At 39.5% G+C, this 27,999-nt stretch overlaps 3 protein-coding genes across 5 annotated transcripts; 1 reads left to right on the top strand and 2 right to left on the bottom strand.

Moving 5' to 3' along the window:
- Positions 1-741: 741 nt before the first annotated feature.
- On the bottom strand, positions 742-10,996 carry LOC102711986 (probable LRR receptor-like serine/threonine-protein kinase At1g56140). The gene is made up of 17 exons (XM_040525533.1): positions 10,738-10,996; positions 10,465-10,624; positions 10,310-10,381; positions 9,743-9,814; positions 8,067-8,138; positions 7,856-7,927; positions 7,698-7,769; positions 6,989-7,060; positions 6,577-6,642; positions 5,127-5,198; positions 3,764-3,829; positions 3,108-3,170; positions 2,970-3,014; positions 2,195-2,265; positions 1,670-2,034; positions 1,368-1,554; positions 742-1,264 (listed from the first exon to the last, which is right to left on the bottom strand). The coding sequence occupies exons 1-17, from the start codon at positions 10,847-10,849 to the stop codon at positions 1,080-1,082; spliced, it is 1,824 nt and encodes a 607-aa protein (XP_040381467.1). The 5' UTR covers positions 10,850-10,996; the 3' UTR covers positions 742-1,079.
- A 914-nt stretch (positions 10,997-11,910) lies between these two features.
- LOC102715026 (dehydrodolichyl diphosphate synthase CPT3) lies at positions 11,911-14,829 on the bottom strand. 3 transcript variants are annotated; one of them, XM_006655766.3, is made up of 3 exons: positions 14,097-14,829; positions 13,152-13,229; positions 11,911-12,987 (listed from the first exon to the last, which is right to left on the bottom strand). In XM_006655766.3, exons 2-3 carry the CDS (start codon positions 13,185-13,187, stop codon positions 12,124-12,126), a joined length of 900 nt encoding a protein of 299 aa, XP_006655829.1. In that variant the 5' UTR covers positions 13,188-13,229; positions 14,097-14,829; the 3' UTR covers positions 11,911-12,123. The 3 variants fall into 3 exon arrangements, with proteins under 3 accessions (XP_006655829.1, XP_015694432.1, XP_015694433.1); XM_015838946.2 differs by lacking the exon at positions 14,097-14,829 and adding an exon at positions 13,613-14,069; XM_015838947.1 differs by lacking the exon at positions 14,097-14,829 and adding an exon at positions 14,005-14,022.
- A 9,003-nt stretch (positions 14,830-23,832) lies between these two features.
- LOC102711709 (RING-H2 finger protein ATL46-like) lies at positions 23,833-25,504 on the top strand. Its single transcript, XM_006656624.3, has one exon. It carries the CDS (start codon positions 24,020-24,022, stop codon positions 25,052-25,054), a length of 1,035 nt encoding a protein of 344 aa, XP_006656687.2. The 5' UTR covers positions 23,833-24,019; the 3' UTR covers positions 25,055-25,504.
- Positions 25,505-27,999: the final 2,495 nt, after the last annotated feature.

The raw sequence follows: 27,999 nt of genomic DNA, 5'->3' as shown, positions 1-27,999 counted from the left end.
TACCTTTTTTGCAGTGCCCTCCAACAAAAATATGTTCTTGAGATATCATGCTGTGAAGAGCGCAAACTTTCAATGTCTTGAAAATTTTCCCTACTTCAAAAGTGCTTAAGTTTATAATTGTGAATTTTCATATAGGGATAAAAATGGTCGGAATCAGTAGCATGCCTACAGAAACGACGTTTCATTGATCAAAGATCAACTATATTTATCAATTTAACTATTTTATGTTGACTTAAAGACAAATTATATATATATATATAGCTAAAAATAAATACAGATAAAAACGGTAGCACTTTTACGAAAACGACGCTCAGTAAACAGGAATTTTGATACCGCTTAGACCACGTTCGGCAGTCCCTAGTCCCTTCTTAGTTAACTTATCTCGCTCATTTTTTTCGCGCACGCTTTCCAAACTGCTAAACGATATATTTTTTATAAAAATTTTCTATAAGAAAGTTGTTTTTTTAAAAAATCATATTAATCTATTTTATATTTATTTTAATAATTAATAATTAATTAATTATATACTAATTTATTAGTACGTTTTATGTTTTTTCGTGCTGAGATAAGATCAATCCATGCCGAACGAGGCCTTACACGTTAGGATAGACAATCTCATACTCCATGGTTGAAGAATTAGTTAGCCACGGACTTGCAAACTTGCAAAACAAAGCACAGACACAATAAAACAGCGGCAATACGCAATTTTTTTCTTAACAATTAATCTCGAGTGTCAATTGACACCTGACATGGTCAATGAAGCTTTTATAAATTTGATACAAAATAAAATATGTGCAATAAACTTTTAGAAAGTAATGACTCTAATCCTTGATTACAAACGATTGTAACAAACAAAAAGAATAATAGTATCTAAGATCCTGACAACAAACCAAACTGTACATCAATATTTTGCCTTCCTCTTGACGTTATACAGTACTTTTTCCTGTACATGCTCATCTCATGTAAAACCAAGCTCAACGCCCATACAATACACATAGGCCCATGAACATGCTAGAAAGGGAACAGAAGGAACAAAAACAAACCAGCTTTGTATATGCACATCTGAACATCTCAAGCGGTCATGCCTTTGGATGCTTCACAAGTGAAACCCATTTCCACCAGAGGTACACAACTGATGAAGATACCACCACAGCAGCTATGGAAAGAGCTACGATGCCTGCAACCACTCCCCTTCGCTTTTCATTCCTCCGTGATGTATGCACTGCAGGTGGGGGACTGGCTTGCGCCTCTGTGTAAGGGAACACTGAAAAAATATAGCATTTCCTTGTCAGTCAATGTTTTATCTGACAAGCAGAAAAAGACATATCAAGAAAAGACAGTATATGTACTGTAAGTCTGTAACTTACCTCTTATGGCTGACACCAGAGGACCGTAGGTTCCATTACGTGGAACACAGCAAGTGCCTCGTCCATTCCAATAGAGATGTATTTTCAACACCGAGTCGGTGACATTCGCTACATGAGTTACGTTAGTGGCTTTGTTGAAACCTCCTGCTGCATCAAAAATGTTGAAATCTGTCCTGATATTCCGATCCTGCAGTTAACCAGACACTTTTTTTTTTCATTTTTTGCTAATATAGTATGGGTGTATTTCAAATATTTGTTTGCCTTAAGATTGTTAAGCTTGGAGAGAGAGAAAGAGATCAGACCTGGATGTCAATGTTAAATAAACGCCTTCCTGATTCACTTTCTATGACTATCTCTGCAAAGAAGAGTTCAATTTTATATGTCCCACTAGCCAAGCCAACCACATAGTACCATAATGAACCAGTTGATGTTCTTGCTGTTTTGTAGAGATCAGCCATGTCTGTTCCAGGAATATTTTTGTTTGTACTTACAATACCAGTAGAGTTACTAAAAGGATCAGCGCCGACATGACTGACTACCCAACTGTTAATAGTGTTCACATGAAAGCGTGCTGCTCCAAGATCTGTGGAGTCATCATTGAACACAGTCTGCTGGTCTGAAAAAGTAAATTCCTTGCCCCCACAGTTTACCGCAAAGTGTCCAGGATCTGCATTTATGATGACAGATAAGATTCTGAAATAAATAGAAGCATCAACAGAACTCCACAGACCCTATAAACACCAGAATTTTACACCAAAATACTAAATGAAGCACCAAGGAAGAAAAGCAAGTTCATAGTTAAATGGTAAAAGTTTTTGAAAACATACTAGTAAAATCTTTTCGGTTGCATTCTTTCATGTCTTTCATGTTGAGACAGTTGAGGAGAGAAAAAACTTCACTGCAAGATGACAGAGCGGGTAAAGAATATGTTGCACACCATTTAAAATAATGAAAAATACTAAATTAGTAAGCTCTACTGCTACTTGAAATTAAGATTGTACATTCTAAAATTGACAAGTCTACCACCAGGTGCTGATGCTACAATCTTAACAAAGTTTCCAAATTCCACATTCTCGTTACGAAATTACATTACATCTCCAAAATCCTCAAACAATTACCATAACAACAAACTGTCCATCAAATAAATGAAAATGCAGAAATACATCTTCTAAATGACTACCTCAATCTCATGAATTGCATAGCAAAACATGAAAGACCTCCAATCTTAAATTGTCCTTAACCAGTTTAGCTTACTGCCTCTGTCCCAAAAAAGACTTCATTTTTAGCCCACTTCACATATCTCTACACAAAGCTACAAATACTAAAATGGCCTTCACCTTTTCAAATCCCAATGTATTTGTCTCCTACCTTTCCAAACTCCAATGCAATGATTGCTCAAAAATGAAATCTTTATGGGACAAACAAGAAGAGCTAAAAATATAGCCTCTTTGGGTCTGAGTGATATTTGTGTATTTCTCTTAGTAAGAAAGAGCAGTAATTATAGGAGCATATTGATTACATTACTAACTATTCAAAAAGGGAAGTCTATTAATTTGACTTTGTTTGACAACATAACCAAATATCATTGGAAGTGTTAATTACCTGTGATTTGATTCATTTGCAGCAATTGAAGTTCCAATATAATTTCTGTTCATAAAAAACATGTGCACAAAAGAACGAGTGAAGCTGCTGTAACAATCAGTCAAGTTCTAGCGCTTATTAAAAGAAGAAATGGCATACATCATTGTATTAGAAGAATTTTTAGGAAGACCTCCATTAAGCAAAGGATTATATGTAACATCCCTGTAGTGTTCATTGGAGAAAGAGATATGTTAGACAGAATTAAGATCAGGTTGCACTAGTGAAAAAGATCGATCCTACTTCATCATATGCTTCACCATCAAACTAGCCATATTAGCATGCAGCATGCTGAACTTGAGCAGGTATATCTGAGGAAACAAAAAATGAGAAATAGAGTTGCATCTACTTCTGCCTTCTGCTGTATCCTTTTATCAGCTTGGGAGAAGAAGGTTAGCTGACATGGAAATGTTCCCCTTGACTGAGCTTTAAAGAAGGGGTCCAGTGAAACCTTGTGCAGGGAGATGGGCACAAATGCGGCACCCAGGATTTGAGACCTGGGTGGGTCACACCTCTACTGGGTGTTCTATCACTGAGCTACATGCTCATTCGCAACAGCCCTGTAATATTTATGCTCCTTGACAGTGAGTACGTGATATTTTAAGTAGTAGGGATCACATGGCAACTACTGATACAAATCTAATATCTACTGGTTGCCCGGTTGGATTAACTGTGTCAGTTGTATTTCATCCATGAAGTTCACATTACAAAATGCTATTTGCTACACTTCAATCAGCACATGGAAGTGGCAGACTTACAAAGCAAGTAGTGATGGAGGCATTTGAGGAGGCAGAGATCCACTGAAGTTGTTTTCACCTGCATAACTAAAAAATAAAAAATAATAGTCATAAATACAGGGTAAAAATACCTTGGAAATAAAATATTAACTAAAAAGAACAATATGGTTACAGATGCTAATACATTACAACCATATCGACCATAGACCATAGTTCATTGGTTTAGCCATAATATAATACAAGCATGCTGGATTTCAAGATAATTATTTAAAATGTATAATGCTCAAATGTGGTTTCCAAATTCTGCAAAGAAATTAGGTGATTGTTTGGGTGTTTCATAGAAAAAGCTAAACGATATTTTTACAAATGAAAAATAATTTGTGAATAAAAATTTTATATATATATTCTTAGCGATATAGTAAAGCCAAGGCTGGAAAATAAACTTCGGGAAAAAAACCCTAAAATCAACTCTAAATTTAAGGTTGAAAATTCAAATTTTGGCTTATAAGTATAAACATAAGCGAAAAGATGGGGGGGTGTTTAGAGCTTGTAAAATGACTCTACGATCTTTCATGTCGAAACATACTGGGAATCTGTATTTTGAAAAGTATAGAACGGTTAATTACAAATTTCTGAATTGATGGTGGAAGCTTTCAAAAGTTCAGATGTATATCATGGTTTCAGTTCTCGATTAACAGCTTGTTAGAAACAATAACTTCTGCAGAACATGATCCTACAAATGAACAAAAAAAAAAACTGCTGCCAGAACTTGAAGAAGATTCGATAAATGGCTAGTTATTTTTTCAGTAAATTTTGTTAAATATTGCAGTAGGAAAAGTCGAGTGGTGTGTTCAGATGATGGATTCATCACAGCATAGTGAAACACATCATGTTCTTTGACACAGGTTCACCGCACTGGCAGTATTGTCATCCTCCCATGGACCTGAAGGCCTCTTGTTTTTATTTGACCATTTAAGTTACATGGTTTGTAATGGTAATCAGACATCTAACTAGATAGACAGGCAAACACGGCCATAAATGCAGTCAAGCAAGATCTCTAGCAACAGAAGAGATTTCTTTTTGTGAGGATAGCAGCGGACAGAAAAGGTAAAAGTTTTTTGTCAACTATCCTGGTCTCCTGGGTAGAATCTGAGATAGGTAGAACCGTAGAAGGGAACCTGATAGCTTAAATATGAGGCCTGTCTACAGGTCCAGCTGCTACATAAAATATGTCTACGGGTAAAATAAAAGCTATTCAGCAATCTGGTAGAATGTCCAAGGTTTCTTAAACTTGTAATCAGTAACAAGTTCCCTAACGCAAGTATCTCATCCCAAATTAAGTTTCTTGTTAGAGAATCATATTTCTCAAAAGAATCCAACTTACAGGTATTGTAAGGTCCTACTATACCGAAACACTTGTTCAATTGGTCCTGATAAGTTGTTTGATCTCAAATCTCTGCAAAGATAAAGAAAATTGAGAGAGATAAAGAGCATAATTACAAACAAAATGCGTTACAATTTCAATGTTCATATTCATAGCAACAGAGAAATTTATCAAAATGCAGGGTTTACTTTTATTGTAATTTTCTCTAACAATGACATGATTAAATAGTCCTATAGGTAGCTTATGCAGCCAAATTGAATAGCAAAGCTCAGGACACAACTAAAAAGTGGTGCCTACGAGGTTAATTGACCATATCAATGATCCATATTTCATATTTACCAGAGCTGATAGTCATACCATGCTATTAGTTGTGGTTTTTGCCATCATTGATGCTGATATAATAGTAGCTAACCTTTCAAGAGCACATTTAGCATACACCTCACTCCAGCTATATCAACTCATTAGTCAGTTATCACCATGCTGCCACTGGTTAGCACAGCAAGCAAGCCGCCCCTGCCTCATGTGCCCCCATATCCCAAGCATGTCGATAAATACTTAGAATAACTATCCAAAAGGAATAGGCTAATCTTTTCCTTTGTGTTGTGGCGTTGTGCTCTGGACGGGTGAGCTCAGTCGGCCTCAGCTGCCATGTTAGCTGATTCGGGCTGGCAAAAGCAAACTCGGTCGGTGCCCTATTTTGGTTTTGTTTTTCCGCTTGTTCTTTGTAAATTCTTCATCTTAATGAAAATCTGTGGTCTGTCTTCGGCTACCCCAGCCAAAAATAACTATCCTAAATGTTAGTTTGTATAATTTTGAGTATTATCTAGGGTAAGTATACACACCTGCAACCACACCACAGCTGGCGCACCAAGTTAAATCCTAGGAGTTTGAGCTCTAGAGATCACATTCGAAGTGGTCCACCTCATCAAGGTTATGATTTGATTAACATAAACTTTTATTGTTCTGCAAACCTCTTTAGAAGATGAGGTACCGATGGTTCTGAGATCAAGCACCCTCTTATCTCTATCCTTTATTCCTCTTGCTAACAAGCAACATCACCTCACCGGCAGCAAAGCCCATAAAAATGGGGCCCTTTCCAACATAGCCAAGGTTTTCACTCCCCGTTGCCTGCGTGGATGTGGTGGTGCTCGACAGGAGGGTGAGGCCTGCAGCCTCGCCGCCCCAGAGCCTGGGTGAAGAACAGAAAGGGGGAGAGTAGAGATTGATTTCACATCTTTTTTTATTGCCTTCAGTTGATTAGTGTGCCTCTCGTTATATAAAACCGGCTACTAATAACCCTCCTAACAACCCTGTCTAACAAAGCCTAACAAACTAACTGAATGCATGAGAGGGGCTGAATTCCGCCGTTAGCACTTCCCAGATGGAAACTATAACATTGAACATAAGTAAACAAAAATATTGTCTTCAAGAAAGTGTTTCTGAAACCTACAGGTATGTTAAATTTGGCCAAATTGGGCTACGAAACTCTCCAGTGAGTCCACAGTTCCTCATAGATCTGCTTAATAACAAGAAAGCATGTATCAAGAACTTGTATTGACCAACATCCATAAAAACAGTTACTCCCTCCATTTCTAACTACTTGCCTTTCTAGTTTTGTCCTAAGTCAACTACTTGTATCTTTGAGCATCAATTTCTAGAAAATCATATAGTTTAATATGTTTTTAGATTCACCATGAGAAATACTTTCATAATATATAATTTGCACGTATTAAACTACAAATTTGTAGAAATTGACGGTCCAAGATAAAAATATTTGACTTAGGACAAAACTAGAATGACGGGTAATTTGAAACAGAGGGAGTAGCTCAGTAAAAGTAAGGAGCAAACCACTGGTAACGTACAACACTGAAAGGTTTTCCCAAACTCCTGTGAAATTAGAAGAACGGTCATCACCACCAAGGTCACCAATCATCCTGTAATGAAAGGTTGCTAATATGATTAATAATAAAATCAGGTAAGTGTGACTTCGAACTAATGGTAACTTGGTAATCCTGATTATGGCAGATAAGACGTTTCTCCAGATACCTTTACTCGATAGTTGACAACACAAAAGCTAAAATATATTCAATGGTAATAAATGGAAAATTAGTTATATACCACTAAGAAGTACACATTTTAAAATTTATCAATCCAAAAGCCAGAATTGTTTCTCAATGCAACTCGAATTGTGATTACATAACTACCCATATACCACTGCAATAATAAGCTTGCAATTGTTCCTCCAGAACGTGGAGATAATTAGCCAAATTTAGGGCAATAAATTGGTGAATTTTTTAGGAGATTGATAAAAATTTAGGACAGAAATCAGAAACTAATGGGTCTAAACTTGTAAGACTCAATATGTTCATTCGGTAACTGCCATTCTGGAATAGGTAAGAAGTCACTTGTTCTCAAATTTTTGTAGTGGCATATACAAACACTTTCCACTTTTGTAGTAGGGGCAGAAGTTTGTGATCTTTGGAGTTCTACACATGCACATCCAATTTCTACCCTTACAGTGGTGTACAACTGATTGCGTTAATAATAAAATAAACCATTAGAGTTACTTACAGGTGTGTTAAATTGGTCAGATTAGAGAATTTGTTTGGAATAGGTCCTTGAAGCTTCATCCCATATATTCTCCTAGCAAGGCAATAGCATTGGAAATATGAAGTTAGAAAGGGAAAAGGAGCTGTACCTAATAGGAACAAACAAGTGATTATACGTACAAGTCTTTAAGATTGGTAAAGTTCGCAATAAATTCTGGAACTGGCCCATCAATGTTATTGTCAAACATCCATCTGCAATTACATAAAAGATTATGATTTTTTTTCCTTAGATATTTAATCTATTCCTCTCAGAATCCATTCCACTTAGGATATGGACCTCATGAAAAGAAAATGTCTGATAGTACTAAAGAGAGAAATGAGGTATGCTTACAGGGATTGTAGATTCCTTAATCTTGATGATTCATTAGGGATATTCCCATTGAGTTGGTTATTGTTCAAGTGCCTAGCTAAGTGGAGAGCATTCAATCAGCTATGGAAAAATCAAAAATATTGACAAATAAGTTGAGCCTAACTGATTCTTTTTAAAGGATTTACTTTACTTTATGCATACGATGTAAACATTACAAGCTATAGGATTGGTAGAGAAGTACTGCCTCCATCCCAAAATAAATAAACCTAGTACTGGATGGGACGCGTCCCAGTACTACAAATCTGGATAGAACCCAATCTAGATTTGTAGTGATAGGGTATCCTGTCCAGTACTAAGTTTTTTTTTGGGGTGGGGAACCGAGGGAGTAATTTACCAAACAAGGACTAAGGTCATGAACTTATGTTGTGTTGCTTAAACTGATAGTGAAATCAATCCTCAACTATAAAAGTAGACATTTTATACCCCCTCAACTATCAAAACCAGACCAGCAATTGCCCAGTAAGGGCAATTCAACCTCACCAAATTCGATTATGTTTTTTAACTAACATGGTAACAGTTTTTTTACATCTCTTGCTAACTACTCCCTCCATCCCAAAGTATTGCAACCTTTGTAATTCTACAAAGGTAGCTATATTCTGGGACAGAGGAAGTAGGTGCCAAGTCAGTGAGAGGTAGCTGATTTGGATGCCAACTTTGCAAAAAGCACTGGCAAAACCAGGTTGGGTTGTCCTTAGGGGGTATTTGATCTGTTTTAATAGCTGAGGGGTGTAAATGCCTAGTTTTTTTTCTTGAACACGCGGGAGAGCTGTGTATCATTTCACTAACCAAGAGAGAGAAAAAAAACACCAGAAAGAGGAACAAAACCCCCAGCCCTGAACTCAAACCGCTCTTACAATTACAAAAACCTCAAAATGACCTCCTTACGCCGTAAGGACTAGCGACCTACTAAGCAAATCCTGGAGCTTAGAAGCTCCATCCAAGCACCAAAGGGAACTTTCATTTGCCACAGCTTGTATTACAGACATCAAAGTTAGGACTTATGCCATCAAACAGACAACCATTTCTATGCTTCCAAATCTCCCATGCCACAAGTCTAACAAGCGAACTGAAACCTTTCTTTGAATCCATTCCAACGCCTCTCACTGCCCTGAACCACCAGCAGAGAAGTGACTTGCGTCTGTATGGACATATGTTGGGGTCATACTAATGTGGCTATATCAAGTTAGAGGATTGAAATACTTAGTTAACAGATAAAATTACAGATCTGTGTATTTAATTCAGATGGTTAAGATGTTTTTTTACAATCATCTCAGTTACAGATATCATAATCTGTTTAGGAGGAGTTGAGATAATTGGTATGTCAATTATGATCCTTGTGTAAGACTCAGACATTTCTGTTCAGAAAAGGAAGCTCTCTAAAGGATGCTTGTCCAAGTAACACTCATATGTTCATAGATAGTACTTCTAATACAGTACCATCAAATAAATTAGCATTAGGCCATATTGCAGGAATCTATTTATGTCAAGACAAATTACAGTGTCCCATGGCATTCAGTAACACTTGTAAATTAACATGTTCTTTAATGACATTAACAATAAAAATTACTCAATGAGATGCTAAACAAAATTTGCAACTAATTAGTCAACTGAAAAGAGTTGAGAGGTTTCATAATCACCATAATTCCAGTTTGGTAAGATTTGCGATATTAGGGCTTATTGAACCACTCAATCCATTGTTGCTCAAATCCCTGCAGGAACAGAAAGAAAAGAGAAGTTGGTTACAAACATGTACTAACATTGCATGAAAACTTTAGCAGGTACATGCACACAGAAGATTAACATCTATCTACCCACTTCCAGTATTACCATGGCTTAACTGAATATAAGCAATAAAAGAAAGGTCTGAATTATCAAAGTGGATGTGGTACAAATGAAAGAAGTGTCCACACAGATAATGAAGCATACCTAGTGCAAGCAAAGAGTGAGTAAAGAAAAATGCATAATAGATTCTTCTCATAGTACCAACTAATTTTATCCAATATTCGTCAACAGGTCCATATGAGGCATGAAACATTAGTTTTTCAGTAAATACTATGCTGTTGCTGGGTAATGATCATAACAACTAAATCCCTCATCCCAACCGAAAAAAAAAACATATTCCTGTGCCAATATGTTAAATGCACAATTGCCTACGGTAAGCAGATTCACAGTATCAGAGAGACAGAACCAATGCCCAAACTCACAGAGAGACCAGCTCCGTCAAATTGAATAGCCTCTCCGGGATAAAGGTGACGTTCCTGTAGCCGGTGACGTTCCTGCATCATCCAGAGAACACCCATCATTCCCCCACACAAAATGAGGCATCACAAACAAACTAACTGAAGGATGCGGCGCTCACAGGTGCGTTACACGGCACCCCACGCTGGCGTTCAAGTCGGAGCAGTTGCAGCGGATGTCGATGGACGCGTTCGCCGGGAACGGCTCGAAGACGGGATTGCCGCACGGGTTTTCCGGCAGCGTCAGGTTCCATTGCTCGAACACCTTGCGCAGGGAAGCATCTGCGGGAGCGGGAACGAGAGGCCATCACCACTCCGCGGACTTCGAGCTAACCTCGCCGCGACCGCGAGCAATCAGAGGATAATGACACGGGGGTGGGGGGAGAAATCCGTACCGTCAGGGTTTTCGACCTGGCTGCCCCGCGGCGCCGGCAGCTGAGCGGCGGCGAGCGCGACGAGCAGGAGGAGGAGGAGGGCGAAGGGAGCGGCGGGAGGAGGAGAAGCCATGGGCGGGGCGGCGGGTGGAGATTGACCTGGGGAGGGGGGAGCATGCGGAGTAGACTTGGGGGGGTGGGGTTTGGGAGTTTGACCGCGCGTGGGTTCAGCGAGACGAGGTCTTGGGAGTGCGTGGGCTTCGTCGTCGGAGAGAGCGGGCTCCGCTCGGCGGCGGGAGACGCGGCGGAGACGAAGCTAGCTGCTGGTTTTGCGGGGTTTTTTTTTCCCTCAAAACTAGACGCCTCCACCAGACCTGACTGGTATTTTTTTTGACTTTTTAAAATTTCTATTTTAAAACTAATCTCTTTCTAAACTTGCTTTAATCTTTTAGCCACGCCGCCTGGTTCGTCTAGCGGTGGCGTCGTTGTTACACTAATTTCTTATGACATGACAGTGTTATTTGGTCACATCAAACATGGTGATGTGTATCTAGAAATAAGTTTTAGTTAGGTTTAGTTTTAAAACTAAGAAGATTCAAAAAAAATGATAAAAATACCGGACTGAGTCTTCTTCCTAGATAGACTGATACATTACTAGAGTTCTCTTCCTAGATAGACTGATGCATTACTAATTTCAGGTTTGAATGATATATTTGATTTTTTTTTATATTTCATAAATTAATATCCATTTGTTTTTTATATTTCATATGTTGGCGTATCAACATAATCAAAGTGAAAATAAAGGTGTCAAAGCATCAAATTACAGCCATTCAGCAATTCCATTTGTATTTTTTTCATGACATGTAGATCAATTTTTTGAATCATCAAGCAAAAAAATGTTTCAAGGCACAAAAAACTCTTAAATATTACAAATATACTACAACCTCCTAAGCTGATCCGTAGATACTTGATGCGAGCAATTTTGTGCCAAAGTGATTATATAAAGCAGGAATCAGGCTACAGCTGGGGGAAAAAATGAGTTGTTGCTTGTGTTGGCAAAACTATGGAGTATTTATTTATGGATGCTTTAAACTTTACAATGTTCTCAAATTGTTTCCATGCATACTGTGACAAAAAGGAAATACTAGCAGACAGACACAGTCACACAGAGTTGATGCACCATACTCACTTTCCTTATATCAAATGCTATTACATTTCACACATCTGGATCAAACAAGACGTTAGTAATATTGCCGCGTACAAATGTTTGGCCTGCCCACAATGGCATAGCTATACCTCGTACATTTCAAATTCCAGGATAGATCAAAGGAGAACACGGATTATTGTATAAGTACATTTTTTTTCTTGTATGATGATGGTATATATATCCTTCTAGGGAGGATGTGACTACAGATACTTCTTAGCCTGTGCTCTGCTTTGCTCAATATAAGGGTGAACTCTTTGATACTGTAGTATGGCCCAGACAAGGTGCTTGAAAGAGAACTCCGGCCAAAGAGGGTCTGGGTTCTGCAAATGACTGAACGTCGTCTGCCACAGAAGGAAATTGCTTAGGCGAGTCTCGCCTGAGGTCCGGATCACAATGTCAGGATCTGGGCAACCAGCACTGTACATATGATGGTCCAGATCTTCTACTGAAATGTCTGAATGCACACTATTATTTGCAACATTATCAGCATGATCCATCTGCAGCATATGCTTCCTTTCTGCACAGACCTTATTAACTGCATTGACAATTTCACAAGTGGAGTTGTATGGCATGCAAACAGAGAAGACTAATCCTGTGTTTTCAGCAGTGCTAGCCATCAGTTTCTCAGCTGCTACCCTCACCGGTTCGCTTAACATGTCCAAGTTCCCCCAGAAGTTGATCTTACAGTTAACCTTGTCGATGACATTTCTGTTTTCCAGTAGTTCATTGATCTTCTCCTCCATCAACTCCATCAAAGATTTCACCTCAGCTGGGTCTCGCTTAAAATTATCAATGCTAAATGCATACACCGTGATGTACTTCACCCCCATCTCATAGCAGTAGAGCAAGCTGGCAATGAGAGCAGAGAAACCAACCCTGTGACCAGAGCCTTCCTGGATACTCCTGAATTTAGCGTATCTGCGGTTACCATCCATAATAAATGCAATATGCTTTGGCATTGGGCCATACGAGAGGACAGCTATGATGCATTTGCGGATAAAATTCTGCAGACTAGCAAGAACACCTGTCGCAATTAACTCGTCATGGTTCTCTATCTTTGAGTCCTAAAAAAACAGAAGTATAAGAAGATCAGCAAACGTCAGCAGTAAGCACAAAAAAAGGCAGATCTCTTGGATGATCTTTGCATGACTAATGATGATTCCACCTGGATGCCTGTTCTACACAAGATATCAATCTATATATCACTGCATATGAATCTATAACTTACCACAGAAGGCGATTGAGAGATAAGTGAGCCAAGCATTTTGATGATGAGGGAGTAAGGGACCAACAAGCAATATCAGACCTGAAAACTCAAAAAGGCACAAGATTTTTAGACTTGCATGTTCGGGTAAAGAAAAAGGGGCAAATGTATACACAAAGGTACTATATAATCTACTTTATCTAAAGCAAGCATGTTTACTTGAAGAGAATACTAATTTGAGAAGAAGAATGAATACCAAAATGATTACATTTAATATAAGTTCCTGGAAACTACATTTTTTTTATAGAGAAGGCTGGAAACTACATCAAATTCTTTCTATTTAGATAAGCTTTATCGCCTTATCGGGTAATACTGTATGTGATAGTTCAATTCAAATGTGCAACCTTTGGATTTGCAGTACAAGATATTAATTGGCTTCACTTAAATTTCCTAATAAAGTGAGGCAAAGATGAAGACTGACTGACCATGCAGATGTCGGGAAGATCTTCCACGCACTGAAGTTATGAATTATGATGAACTACTACTTATGGGATAAAGGCAAAAAGAGAAAACTTTTCCAGAGTTTGGAATACGGAGTACTACAGCACAACTCATAAAGCATCGTCACTTCTCTTTCATGAACAAGATAGATGCACTTTCAGCTATTGAAATCCCTACTACGCTTGTAGGCTAAAGAAGCTTCCACTCGTACGGCGCAAAAAGGAGAGGAATTTATAGCCAGAAGCTTCGAACAACTAGGTGTGATAACAAGCACAAGTAAGGTATTAACACAAACAAATAACAGCTGAATTAGCATCAGGCAAACCACAGCCAGTCTCAGCTCCGCCAAAAGAAGAACCAAATTGGGCACATGTACCTCACAGGTATTCCATCGAACATGTGGTGAGCAAAGCAAGAACACACAGCATGACCGTAGGAGGAGCAATCAGAGTACAGAGAAATTCACACCTGCTGCGTCGACGGACGGCTCGGGAGGCCGCAGCTGGTGACTGGTGTAGGGGGATCGGCTGCTCCCTCCCTCCCCTTTATAAGCCGCCCGCAGCTCGCCCGGCGAGAGTGACGTGCGAGAGAGAGACAGAGAGGGGAAAGGGAAAGACAGCGACGCGGCGTGCAACGAGAGGCGCCTCCGCGTCGCGGAGATTCGCTTGGGCCTTGTCGTGCTCGGGCGCCGTGGCTGGTGGTGGTTCGCTGGCTGGCTGGCTAGCCCGCCGCGCGGCGCGGCACCGCCACTCCCTCGCCCTCGCGCGCGCGCCCGCCCGGCGTGAGGGAAAAAAGAAGGAAGAAGAAAAGAAAAACTACTGGCGAAACGGCCGCCCTGGCCCGTCGCGGAGCCGCCGGGTGTGGAGCAGGTTGCTCGATCTCCGCCTTCGCAAAGCGAGGCGGCTTGAGTCGAGCAAGCCCACCTAAAGTGTTGCCCCAAGGCTCGAGCTCCTTGGGTTTGACCGACGACCGTCGATCGGTGAAGCTCGAATCGAGAAAGAACGCGTCACGGTGAAGCAGCGCCCCGGAGCACCGCCGCCAAAGCCGCGCCGGCGCCCGGCCCCCGCCGTCGAAGCGGCGCCTCGGAGCCCCGTCGAAGCCGCGCCGACGCCCGGTGCCCGACACCCGTCGTCGAAGCAGCGCCCCGAACCCCCGCCGCTGAAGCCGTGCCGGCGCTTGGACCCCGCCGCCGAAGCCGCGTCCCGGACCCCCGCCGCCGCCCGATGTCCGCCGCCGCCGAATCCGGAGGGGAAGCGCCCGCGGTGGAGAGTGATAGAAATGGAGAATAGTAGAAGGAGAGAGTGTAGGGGTAGATTTAGTATGAATATTTTAATTTAAGGGTCTTTGTTATAAAAATTTGTACTGTTATGTAAATAGAAAAAATTCTGAGCTAAAATAAAAAAATACAGGGGCTAACAAGAAAAATGTTAGAGCTACTTGCACTGTGGAAAAACTTTTTTTTTTATGAGTGGTCTCATCCATTGTGTATGCTGGGGATCTTTGATGAGGCTATTTGATACTGTGAATGGTCTTAGGCCCGAGGTAAGGAAGGGGTTAGTAATCCGGCATGAAAAACATAGTAGTAATAGATTAGTACATGATTAATTAATTATTAAAAATATAAAATAGATTAATATGATTTTTTAGAATAACTTTCCTATGGAAAGTTTTCAGAAAAAATATACCGTTTAGCAGTTCGGGAAGCATGCACGTGAAAAAAGAGAGTAGTTAGTTATCTTATTGGCTTGGCTGAACACGGCCTTAGAGCAGGTACAATAGCAGGCTATAAGCCAGCTATAAGCATATTTTAAAGAGATAAGAGGGGAGAGATAAGAGAGGTGGGCTACTAATTTGTAGCCAGCTGTATACGAACTCCAAGACAGAGTGCGTGTATGACATGTAGGACCATATATTAATGTTTTGTAGATAACTACTATATGAATTGACTATTAGATTGACTATAGATGAATTGGAGCTAGCAGTTGGTTATACTATTAAACTTGCTCTTATGGCCCGTTCAATCCCCAAAAAATTCGAGGATAGATGTCACATCGACACGTACGATCATATATTTAAAGTATTAAACATAGTCTAGTTACAGTATAAATTTTAGATTTCACCTAAAAACCGCAAGACGAATCTTTTAAGTTTAATTAGACCATCATGAGCACATATTAGCTACTATAGCACTTATACTAATCATGTACTAATTAGGCTTAAAAGATTCGTATCACAATTTTCCCTATTAGTTTTAATGTTCGTATATTTAATACTTTATTTAAATGTTTAAGGATTCGACGTGATATCTATAGAAAAAGTTTTTAAGGAACTCAACAGGGCCTTAGGCCTTGTTTAGTTTGTAATTTTTTTTTGCAAAACATCACATCAAAACTTTAAACACATATTTGAAGTATTAAACGTAGTCTAATTATAAATAAATTTCAGACTCCGCCTGGAAACCGAGACGAATCTTTTGAGACTAATTAATCCGTCATTAGCACATGTTAGTTACTGTAGTATTTATGGTTAATCACGTTCTAATTAGGCTCAAAAGATTCGTCTCACTATTTCCTCCGTATAATTAGTTTTAATGTTTATATATATTTAATAATTTATTTAGATGTTTAAAAATTCGATGTGATGTTTTTAGAAAAAGTTTTCGAGAACTAAACACCCCCTCGCTGGACTGACCTGACACCCACAAATCTCCTTCCCGGCCGCCTTCCCGGCCAATTCCACCCCTAGCTGGCGGCGCGGACCAGAGCTACTAGAGATGGCCGGCGGTGCGGTGGTCAGCGAGGGCACAATTGGGCTCGCGCGGGCGGTTGGAGAGGCCGCGGTGCTACTGCCGACGGAATTTTTTTAGTTTTAAAACATTTTTAATAAATAATTTTATTATTAAACTTTGGGTAAAAATATTTTTACCGTATAAACCTTTTGGCCACGTTGCTGATATTGGTATGATAAGAAAATGTTGTCACGTCATCAATATTGGTGTGATCAAAAAGTTCATAGGAGGAAAATATTTTTCTTTAAGGTTTAATAATAAAATTATTATTAGAAAGGTTTAAACAATTAAAAAATTTCGGCCGACGACGGCTGCGGAATCAGACGATATATTTATAAACAAAAAATAGTTTAAATAAGAATTATATATATACATATATATATATATATAAGAACTGAAAAATAAACTTCAACCAAAATCAACTCTAAATTTATGGTTGGAATTTAAAATTTTAGATCATAATTATAAGCATAAGCGAAAAGATAGTGTGTGGAAATTGAGTAAATCCTCTCCTTAATTAGTACTACCTCCGTGTCATATTGTAAAACTTTTGTCTTACCTAAATTCATCAATTGATGAATATATATATATATATATATATATATATATGTGTGTGTGTCTAGATTTATTAGCATCCATATGAATCTAGGCAAGGCTAAAAAATCTTATATTATGAAACAGTGGGAGTGCATCATAATAAACAATAATACACTAAAATATAATCATAAATCTTAAATTATAAATTTCAGCAATCTAACATCGATAATTACCAAATCAAAACCAAATGCCAAAAACATTATTGCCAGTGGCCTAATATTTTCACATATTTATATAAAACCGAGCCCGTGGGTTCCAGCGAGGGATTTTCCTCCCTCACCCATGAATCCCTGCATGACAAAAATAGAGCGGGTTCGCGGGCATGATGGGGATACTGCCTAGCCTAAGGGAGAGACAAGGTAGGGCGGTAGGACTTACTAGTTGGTAAAATGGTTTCATCTTGCTAGATTAGCCCATGTAGTGAGAAATTTGGCAAGTCATTTGGCTTGGCAAACATGGTCACAGAGAGGGTCTTGGAGTACTCTTTGCTTCTTCTAAGTAGGGTTTTACTTATTGTTTCATATGCTAAAATCGTGTGTCCGTGATATCACAATTATCGACGATAACTGCAATGATCACGTGAAAACCACATGAATTTAAAATTAAATTTTTAAATAAAATCACCACGGTTTTAGGGGTCAAACCGCACGGTAGGTAGCGATTATTGCCATGTTTTTTTTTAAAACAATAATCACGGTATCTAGGACGATAATCGTTGTGGTTTTTATGATATTGACAATCACGGTTGTTCTCTAAAAACCGGATGATACGTCACAGCTATTGCGATACATGTTATTGTTATGGCGATATATCACCCTGAATCTATGGTTTTTATTTTTATTCCAAATAATTTTAAAATTTTTGAATTATCATGATATACTGAACCAAACGATGATTTACCATTATCGTGCACCAGTGATATGGGCTATTACCGTGGTTATCATGACAATAATCAAGATATTGCAAACCCTCCTAAGTTGAGCTGCGGGTTGTCTTGGAGAATCAAGCTTTTGACTTTGTCCATACTAATGTTGAGGCTGAGCTAATGGTGGTACAAGAAATAAGACAAATCCTTGCTTAATGATTATCTAGTATTTATTATTGTAAATTAACTTAAAATAGATTTTTTAAAGAACTTAACTTTAAAAAAACTCATTGTGTTTTATAGGACGAGTCATTTTGGGTTTGTTTAATTCAAACATTTTGTAGTTTGACTAAATTTATTGAAAAATAGAATAATATTTACCGGGGTGGATTTAGCATGAGGGCGGCGGGGGCTCAAGCCCCGCTACCTCCGTTAAAGCCATTAGAGCCGTACGAAGACCCCTCTAAAATTTTATGACAAAGATAAATAGAAAGAAGAGATCAAATCTCTATCTAACTTGTTCAGGCCCCCTAATCTCGTTGGGTAGCCGCCACTGACATCTACGACACTAACTTGGTTCCATTAAATTCATGATTGAATATATTTTCATGATATATTTAACTAAATTTTAAAAGATTTAAATTAGAATAAAAATAAATTAACTTATACTCTGTGACATGAAACGGAGGGAGTACTTTGTTTAATGGCTTTGGAGCATAGTTACAGGAGAGTTGCTCATTCCATAAGACAGGAAGAACGAGGCTTTTGACTAGGCGAGCTCGAGCGGCTCGATTGATGAAAAAAAAAAAACAAGGCTCGATTGACGAAGAAAAAACGAAAACGTGTGTTTGCAAATGAAAAATAATTTAGAAGTAAAACTTTTATATACGTGTCCATAACGACTTAAAAAGTAAAAGTTGTAAAACAAATGACGATAAAAAACCACAAAATCATATCTAAAATTAAGTTTTAAAATTCAAATTTTTGGTTATAAGCAGTTACAGCGGTGAAACGGTTGCAGCCCAAAGTATTCTAGACTACTCTATCAGCTGTACAGGGTCGGAATCAGGTAGTATTTGCTTGGGAAGCCCAATCACGTCTGCAGGTATGCGGCACGCGGCTCACGGCCCACCTAAGTACTAACCACAACGGTTTCTTTTTTAAGAAAATATATGCACCGTACGTACCGTTTCACTTATATTTATGTTAATTTTAAATTAGAGTTTATTTTGGATATTTTTTAACCAAAGTTTATTTTTACACTTTAGTTTTTAGATCGCTAAGAATATGTATATAAAAGTTTTGTTCATAAATTATTTTTCGTCTGTAAATATGTCCATTAGTTTTTCCATAAAAATCCCAAACATACATATTTTACACAAAATACAACTATACTTAATTAGTATAATACAGATCATGCTAGACACCGGGCCCGGCGGCACCAATCCTACTTTCGCGTGCATTAGACGAGATTACAGTAGTCGGCAACTTTTGAGTTACAGTGCCTCGTCAGCAATTCCAAATGTAACCTGTCTCGACAGGGAGCACAGACGGTAATAGTGTAATACGGTACGAGGAGTAGGAATGTAGGAATAGGATAGCTTATGCCAGAGCCCGACTTCTATATCGAAATATCTATTAAAGTTATATTTAAAAGCCTGAAAAAAATAGAAGATAAAAGGTAAATTAATGTAAAACGTACTAATTCAACTTCACATTTTGAGTAAATTCTAATTATGTCTCTGACAGTGAGTGATATGATATAAGACTATTCACTGGCAAGTGAAAACTGTTCAGCATTCATACCGGTTGATGTGCGAATGCCATCTTCTCAGTGTGCAACAACCAACAAACTTTCCCGAGGATTGTACTTGCGAAACGGGCCAATTAACCGGCTCCAAACAAGACCATGAATTACTGCTACTATCTGATGTCCTTCCTTCGCACTTTCGCAGTGAGTTAGGCACTGATTGCTCATCTCACTCCTTAACTACGCAAAGCAATTAATTGCGTTTGAGAGTAGCACAAGGAGCCGTCCTCGGACAAGATTTGTATCACCCATATCTACTTATATTTATATTTATAAAAAATAAATCTTTTGATTTTGTTTTTTTACCGAAATTGATTTATTTTTCAGCATTGGTTTTAGATCTATAAGAATATGTATATAAAACTTTTATTTATAAATTTATAAATATGTCGTTTAACTTTTTTATATAAAAAAATCAAACAATCGTGCAGGTGTTCTATTTTGGTAGCTACTGGAGTACTGTACGACTTTCAGTTGAACTAGGCACTGTCATATGTACATCTACCTGAACAAACATTCTCATAACATGTTTGTTTCGCGTTGGTTTATATAAACACTCTCATAGATACCGGAGGCATGGCGCGGCGGTAGCTGATGGCCGGTAGGCAGGGAGGTAGATGGAGGGGAGAGGAGGGGATGACATGTGGGGCCAACGAACGCTTTTCATGCTGGCACGCCATGTCGGTAAAAGTGGTAAATAGTCAGGAATCATCACTTTTCCAATATAAATATTATAGTCAAATGTAAAAGTGATATTTGAAGTGTTATATGTTTACCGTGACGAATAGTTAAATTATCTTAATTGAGAGGATAGTTGAGTAGCAGTTGTTGTTCCTTCCAACATTATGATAGACACCAAATGAATTTCATATGTTCCAAAATTACTTTATCTTCTAGCTTAAAGTTAAAAAGGACGATTATTTTAGAATGAGTATACTACAACAACACACCAAGTTATGTTTTACTAAGCTTTTACGGGAAAAACTGAGAAATAAACTTTTATATTTCATCGTTTATTTGTATACAGATGATTACTACAAGTATTTATAAAGAGAGAACGTGAACGTGCTTCTCATAACAGCTGTCTCCTCGTAAACAGATATAATTAACATTTTGCTAACGTAATAAACCGTCCAATTTCTAACATCCCTAAAAAACTATGTGGTATATATGGCTGCGTTTGAACCTAAAGGTTACGAAAGCTAATTAGCCGTACGAAACGATAAACGTAATTAGTATATGATTAATTAAGTATTACATATTAAAATTTTAAAAATAGAGTTATTTAATCTTTTAAATAATTTCTATATAGACATTTTTTTGCACGAAATTCATCTTAAAAAACCGAAAACGAGGATTAGTTTATCTCAACCGTCTGAACAATGCACTGCATATCTTTTTCTCTTCAACGTTGAAGCTGCCAATTTTTTTTTGTGTGGCCAGTAGGAATAGCTTGTAAGCATCGAGCTGCTGCTGCTTTGCCGGAAGCGGGCCGGCCTGAGCCCGTCGAGCCGAGTATGCAATGACACCACATAGCCATCCATCCCCGGCCACCGCGCCACCACGGCGATCGCTTTCACGGCCATTGCGCAGGCACGCGGCGACGCAAGGAGGAGCAAAGGAAGGCAAAATTCTCATAAAAAACTGTTGTATGTTAAAACTGATTTTGCCATTAATTTTTTAATGTCTAATGAAAGACATATTATTAGAGAATTCGTCTCCTGTGATTTTTTTTCTCCACCCATGTTGAAGGGGTGTTTGACGTTAAATCATTTTTTTACGATGTTTGCTTTAGTACAACGAAAATATCTCGTGATACCTTGAGATATCAATATCTCGAGTTACTTTTTGTTGGATCAGAGGAAACTTATTTTTTCCAATCTAACAATAACAAAATATGAGAGGGAAAAGCACGAAGAACCTCACGACGCGCGGACGGCCGCGCGAGGGGCAGCAGCAGCAGTGTTGGTGTTGCAGTGGTGTGCTGTCGTACGGCAACCTGCAGGTTGTGGTGTGGGGGTGGGTACGTGGCGCCATGGTTAGTTTGGTTTTCTTTTGCTTACAGAGTGGTGGGGGTGAACCATTGAACCAACGGTTTCTCCTTTTGTGAAAAGAAATAAATCCACCCGGTGATTTCATGCTTTGCCGCTTTGGGGAAATAGTTAATTTGATCTTGGGTGGTTAGTATGTCTTGCGTTGGTATATGGTTTTTTTATGTGGACATGTAATTTTGTGGATTGACTGAAACACTATTAGTAAATAGTGAAAATTACGGAGGAATTCTAAACTGGAATAATATGTAAAAAAATATATAACATTTTTATTGTTTTATGTGAAATTATTGTAAACAATAATAAAATGATATTCTAAGTTGTATCAGTTCTCAAATATAACGCGTGGGACACTGACCGGGTCACATATTTGATCTGAATTTTGGTTCTCGTCTATAACAAGTCTATATAGGTTTTAGGCTTTTGCCTTTAAATAATAATATTTTTTCATTTTAAGTGAACATATCCCAATACTTCTAGCCGACAAATAATGTGACCATTTTCTTTCTGTGTCTGTTGATGAATTATGGTGGTGACAACACTTCAGTCTGAATTATCCTGCTCAAAAGAAATTTGAAGGGTATGCAGTAGCCTGGCAAATTCTCAGCTCCATCTTTTTGCTTCTGTCGTATGTTTATAAGTTAAATTTTTAATTTTTAATCTTAAATTTAGAGTAAATTTTAAAGGATTTTTCACAAAAGTTTGTTTTTCAGCGTTGACTTTTAGATCGCTAAGAATACGTATATTAAATTTTTATTCATAAATTATTTTTTATTTATAAATATGTAATTTTGTTTTTCTATGAAAAAGTCAAACAATCTGTGCCTATAGGGGGTGGTTAATTACTTAATTTCATTATTGCCTCCTTCAGCCGTCTGTGACCATGAATTTTCAGTTGCAAGGTTGATTATCAGCCACATGGGATGGGACTGCACCCTAACCATAAACTAGGTGGCAAACGCACTTACGCAGCTGTCTCCTCCACTGTCTGAACCATTTTATAGTGCAGTTTTTTTAGCCTAAAGAGAGAGAGAGAGAAGCAATCAAGCACTAAATCATATCACTACACAACCACTCCGGCTCACAAACTCTGAACTTTTTAGGTTGGATAACGCTGTTGGTTTCAGTCTTTCATATGACAGCAACAAAAACAAAATATCTCCTCCAATTTGCACGCAGTGAAAACGAATGGCAACAACAGACAAAGACCAGTATGATCAGTATTGCCAACCACAATATTTAGGCAGTTTTCAACTTTTTTTTGGTCAGAGTGACACAGTATTGCTTCTTTCTTCCCCATTTTGCTTCACATCACAAGAGGTGCCAAGTGTAAAGAACAAAATCACAAGATATCCCAATAGGCCATGGTTACGTGTGCAATCACCTTGACTTGTTGATGCCCAAGAAAATGGCATCTTAACTGCAGCATCACCAGTGTCTCCCCACATATATTCCAAAGCCAAATCCATTGCCCAGAGAAAAGAGAAAAGAACACAGTACCAACCTTGCAGAAAGGTTCAAGAATCCCATGTACACATAGTGCCACAAGTCCACCACTACTATACTCTCTCTGTTTGTGCAAGAACTGCATGTCATTTTAGATACATATCATGTCAATCTTAAGCATCAATATCCCTTTAAATGTTTAGATTAGACACGTGAAAACAGTATGCTTAGATTTGTACCAGCAAATACTAATATTTTAGTTTGTATTATTGTGTTTCCATGTTAAATACATACATGTCGCAATAGAAAATGGATAGCCAAAGTCTATGCTCCCTATATTCCAAAATATAAAATTTTATGGGATTTGAATTCTAAAGCGTGAGGCTATTCATGGCACTAATTGTCACATTGATCATTTTTCATTTCAATTTTTTTTCATATTTTATTCTCATCTACTCTTCCACCTCATTCATTTATCATTTACTGAGATACACATCATAGTCTTTTTTCTAACGTTAATATTGCTACAAAAATTAGAAATACCTATATTTTATAAGGTAATATTTTGTAAGCCAATTTTTCTATTGGTTGCTTGTGTCCCCCAGTTGCATATAAACATGGGGGTGTCACACTTCACAAGCCTTTGCTTTGGCATTTCCTCCAACACCTAATTGCTTGGACACTTGCATTGCGTTTGCAACTTGCAAACAGCCAAACAAATACTCTACTACTAGCATTAGCATTTGCATTAGCCTTCAGGTCAGCTCAAAAAGCATTGAGGTTTTTGCCTCGCGAAATGAGAGTCGCGTTGCCCGGCGAAGCGAGGAGGAGGAGATGATGGTCGCCGGAGGAATCAAGAGCCAGGGCGGCGGCGCGACGGTGTCCGGTGCGTCGAGGATTAGCCCGGCGGTGGTGTTTGTCCTGGTGATATTGGCTGTGGTGCTGTTCGTGTCCGGGCTGCTGCATCTTCTTGTTCGGTTCTTGCTCAGGCGCGGCCGTGCGCGCGCTCTGCGGGGCGGCGGCGACGCGGAGGCGGCGGATGGTGGCGGCGGCGGCGGGGAGGAGTCGGCGCTGCAGAGGCAGCTGCAGCAGCTGTTCCACCTGCACGACGCCGGGCTGGACCAGGACGTCATCGACGCGCTCCCGGTGTTCATGTACCGGGAGGTGGTGGTCGGCGCGGCGGGCGCCAAGGAGCCGTTCGACTGCGCGGTCTGCCTGTGCGAATTCGCCGGCGACGACCGGCTCCGGCTTCTGCCGCTGTGCGGCCACGCGTTCCACATCGACTGCATCGACACGTGGCTGCTCTCCAACTCCACGTGCCCGCTCTGCCGCGCCGCGCTCGGCGCCGACGCCGCCGCGCTGTTCGACGCCGCGTTCGACGCGATGGCCGACGAGGAGGACCGGAAGCAGGAGGACGCCGTGTTCCCCGTGCGCCTCGGCAAGTTCAAGAACCTGTCCATGGCGGCCGGCCCCGTCCACGACGGCGACGCCGCCATTATCACGAGAGAGGAAGGCGAGTCCAGCAGCAGCAGCTTGGACGCGAGGAGGTGCTTCTCCATGGGCTCCTACCAGTACGTCCTCGCCGAGGCGAGCTTGCAGGTGTCCGTCCACCGGAGGAACGGCGACGGCAATGGCAGGGCGGCCGCCGCCACGAGGCTGAGAGGCCTCGGCGCCAACCCGGTCGGCAACGACGCCGCCGGCGAGGGGAAGAAGATCGGCGCCGGCAGCAAGGGCGACAGCTTCTCGGTGTCCAAGATTTGGCAGTGGCCACGGCAGGGCAAGGGGAAGCTCCCCGTGCTCGCGTCCGACGACTCGCCGGCGGTGGACGGCCGGTTGCCGTGGCCGAGGAGGAGCCCTGGGGACTCGTGATGCTGTTTTTCCTATGGTGTGCTGCAATTTTTTTTTTGTTCAAAGCTAATCTGTTTTAACTTTTTTTTAACTGCGTTTTAATTAATCTGTTCATAGCCAATTCGTTTCATTCCGCTTTTGCTGTTCGCTTGCATCATCTTGATAGAGATTAGAGAAATTTCTTAACCAGCGAAATTATTAAATACAAGAGGCCAATTTATGAGAAAAAATAGTTTATTGCCTATGGATATCCACCATTTGCATCGCTGAAATAACTGCACTTTGCCCTGAAAGAAATGGCTGTGGGTCATATGGTGGTAGAGTTGCTCAAACATTTAAGTATGAACAAGTACGTGTTTTTAAATAGTAGATTCTTGTTGTCTTAGCAAGCAATTGCTTGTACTGTGTACAATACTCTTTGCTTCATCTTCAAGTACTTTGCAGGAAACTCTACAACTCAAGCTATCGTTAATTTACACGCATAGGATTGCTTTCTGACGATTTACTACTAGCATTTAGGTCATAAAGTTTCGTTTGGGACTGTTTGATGGTGCTCTAGATTCTAAAGCAACTGTTTGATAGCTAGCTTCCGAGAATATAAAATAAACCTAACTTTTCTAGCTTCTTAGTTTATTTCTATAATATGTAACTACAGATTATCAGAAGCAATGGACCGTGGACCGTTTGAGGCAGCTGTAGAAGTAACTTTTGAGAAAAGTTACCGCCCGAATAAATTCACCCAAACAGACCCTTTCTAGACTTTAGCTGTTGTGGTAGAATTTCATGATTCAGCTAAACTAAATTTGATTCGTAGTTTTCCTGCCAGACAACAACCAACCGAGTCGTCTTCTAGTTAATCTTTTTTTTTGACCTTCTGTTGGTTGATGCTGATAAAAAGGAAAAAAAGAAACAAAAGTCATACCAGTTCAAGACTTCCTGCCTAGCATTTTAGAAGAAAATCTACCATGTATTAAAAAAACAAGTTAGTTACAGAATTTTTACTGACCGTACTAAGATCTTTTACATCATAGGTACAACTAAAGCACTTTCAAACAACTCTTCTATTAAAAATAAAGGAAATAAATTTTTTTTGCGGGTCATCCTTTGGTTGGTGGTGGAAAAAAACAAATGATATATTTGCAAACAGAAAATAATTTACGAATAAAACTTCCATATACATATTTATAGCGATCTAAAAATTAAATCTATAAAATAAAATACAATAAAAAACCTCAAAATTAACTTTAAATTTAAGGTTGAAAAATCAAATTTTGTTAAATAAGTATAAGAAAAAAAATAGGGATGAACATTCCTTCGGTCTTGTATTATGACTAAGGTTCATCTAATGGTGCACGACATGTAATTTTCAAATACTGATGGTGTGCGTATATATTTATGGGAATGGGTGTGCACAAAACCGTCGAATGTTTCATACTATGCTTGGGAAAATGAAAAAAAAAGTCCACGTAGTGCAAAACGGTGAATAAATTTTGAAATATTTGCAAAGATTTCACCCCTTCTTTTGTCGTGTGATTACGCTTATTAGCCAAAATTTAAATTTTAAACCTTAAATTTTGAGTTAATTTTGAGACTTTTTTATTATAGTTTATTTTTTTAGTCTTGTCTTTTAGATCACTATTAATATGTATATAAAATTTTTATTTACAAATATATTGTTTTGGTTTTTATAAAAAGGTTAAAAAACACCCCTAAATCAACAAACTGTTCACGCAATGTGATGTTATTTTGGGGGAGTAATTAAATGCTTCCGGGGCAGGTAGGGCGGACGCATCCGCCGAACTGGGCGCGGCCTGCCTCTGCTAATGACCAAGATTCAAGCCTGCATTAAAGCTGCAAGAAACATATTTAATCAATCGTATTATCTCAGCCAAGCATCGTCGCAATGCTTGGACCGGAGCGTTTCGAAACGCCCGAAAGCGATAGACAGGAGAGGAGAGGAGAGGAGAGGAGGGGCTCGTATTGCACTAGGGATGTGTTTGGTTTGGGGATGAGTTAGAATGGGTTAGACCCATTCCTGTTTTTTGGGTTTGAGCGGTTTTATTTTTCTGTTTGGATGAAGGGTTAGAGCGAGCATGTTTTCTGTTTGGTTAGAGAGATGTAAATGGATGGAATGAACCTATCCTGTGTTTGGATGGATGAATTTTGGTAGGACAAGTAGGTAGAGTAACCTCCTCATATGCAAAGGTAAGATTACCTCCTCACAACAAATATGTGAAGTTAACAACTGAGTTTACAAACTGAGAATAGTTATGTGCATGCATTAATATATCAATTCTTCACACATAAATAGTATTTTTAAAACATTGACAAGCCAATTAATCCACGTTCTAAGTAATATAAGGATAATAATCACAAATTATTTTTCTTTTGCCAATATGTCTTTTGGCTATCAACAAGCAACAAATGACACGGTTGAACAATCGATCAAACTTTGAAATGGATGAAATTCGCACGAAATGTTAACCGCTTGTTGTACGGTGCTGCCGATTTGCAGATGTGGAGTGATGAGAGGATGCATCATATTCATCTAGAAAGACCTGTACATCAATGAAGGGCAGCAAGAAGTGCTCGTCGGGTGCCTTAGCTTCATCTCCCTCCTCGGCAGCCTCGACACGTCATCGGCAGGAAATGGACCATCGGCCTCGCCGTCGCCGTCTTCCGATAGCGAGGACGAGGCGCAGGAGGTGAAGAGGAGAGGAGGGAGGGGAGCACCTGATGCCAGCGCCGATCTATTCCCTGTCGCCGCCGCAGCCTCCTCTCCTCCCCCTGTCGCTGTTGAGCCGCCTACGAGGAAGAAACGCCGAGGGGGAGAAAAATCGCCAGCGGAGGAGGGAGATGCGGTCTATGCACCGGTGATTTTTCCGGAGAGTTCACCCTTGCGTGGGCCCTCTTCACGCGCGCCCGCGCACGCTGCTGGGTCGGCTCGGTCCGGCAAATTTTGCCGG

The sequence above is a fragment of the Oryza brachyantha genome, chromosome 6 (assembly GCF_000231095.2).
Source record: "Oryza brachyantha chromosome 6, ObraRS2, whole genome shotgun sequence".
Taxonomy (NCBI): domain Eukaryota; kingdom Viridiplantae; phylum Streptophyta; class Magnoliopsida; order Poales; family Poaceae; genus Oryza; species Oryza brachyantha.
The sequence above is the reverse complement of the archived record's forward strand: the minus strand, read 5'-3'. Positions and strand labels throughout refer to the sequence as shown.

Bases quoted from the DNA above. Each gene is read 5' to 3' on its own strand.
- LOC102711986 (XM_040525533.1), bottom strand. From the start codon at position 10,849: ATGGCTTCTCCTCCTCCCGCCGCTCCCTTCGCCCTCCTCCTCCTCCTG. The intron at 9,815-10,309 runs GTGAGTTTGGGC...CTGTTCCTGCAG, and splicing joins TTGACGGAGCTGGTCTCTCT to GGATTTGAGCAACAATGGAT. The intron at 1,555-1,669 runs GTCTGATCTCTT...GGTTAACTGCAG, and splicing joins TATTTAACATTGACATCCAG to GATCGGAATATCAGGACAGA.
- LOC102715026 (XM_006655766.3), bottom strand. From the start codon at position 13,187: ATGCTTGGCTCACTTATCTCTCAATCGCCTTCTGTG. The intron at 12,988-13,151 runs GTAAGTTATAGA...CTGTTTTTTTAG, and splicing joins TCTCTCAATCGCCTTCTGTG to GACTCAAAGATAGAGAACCA.
- LOC102711709 (XM_006656624.3), top strand. From the start codon at position 24,020: ATGATGGTCGCCGGAGGAATCAAGAGCCAGGGCGGCGGCGCGACGGTG.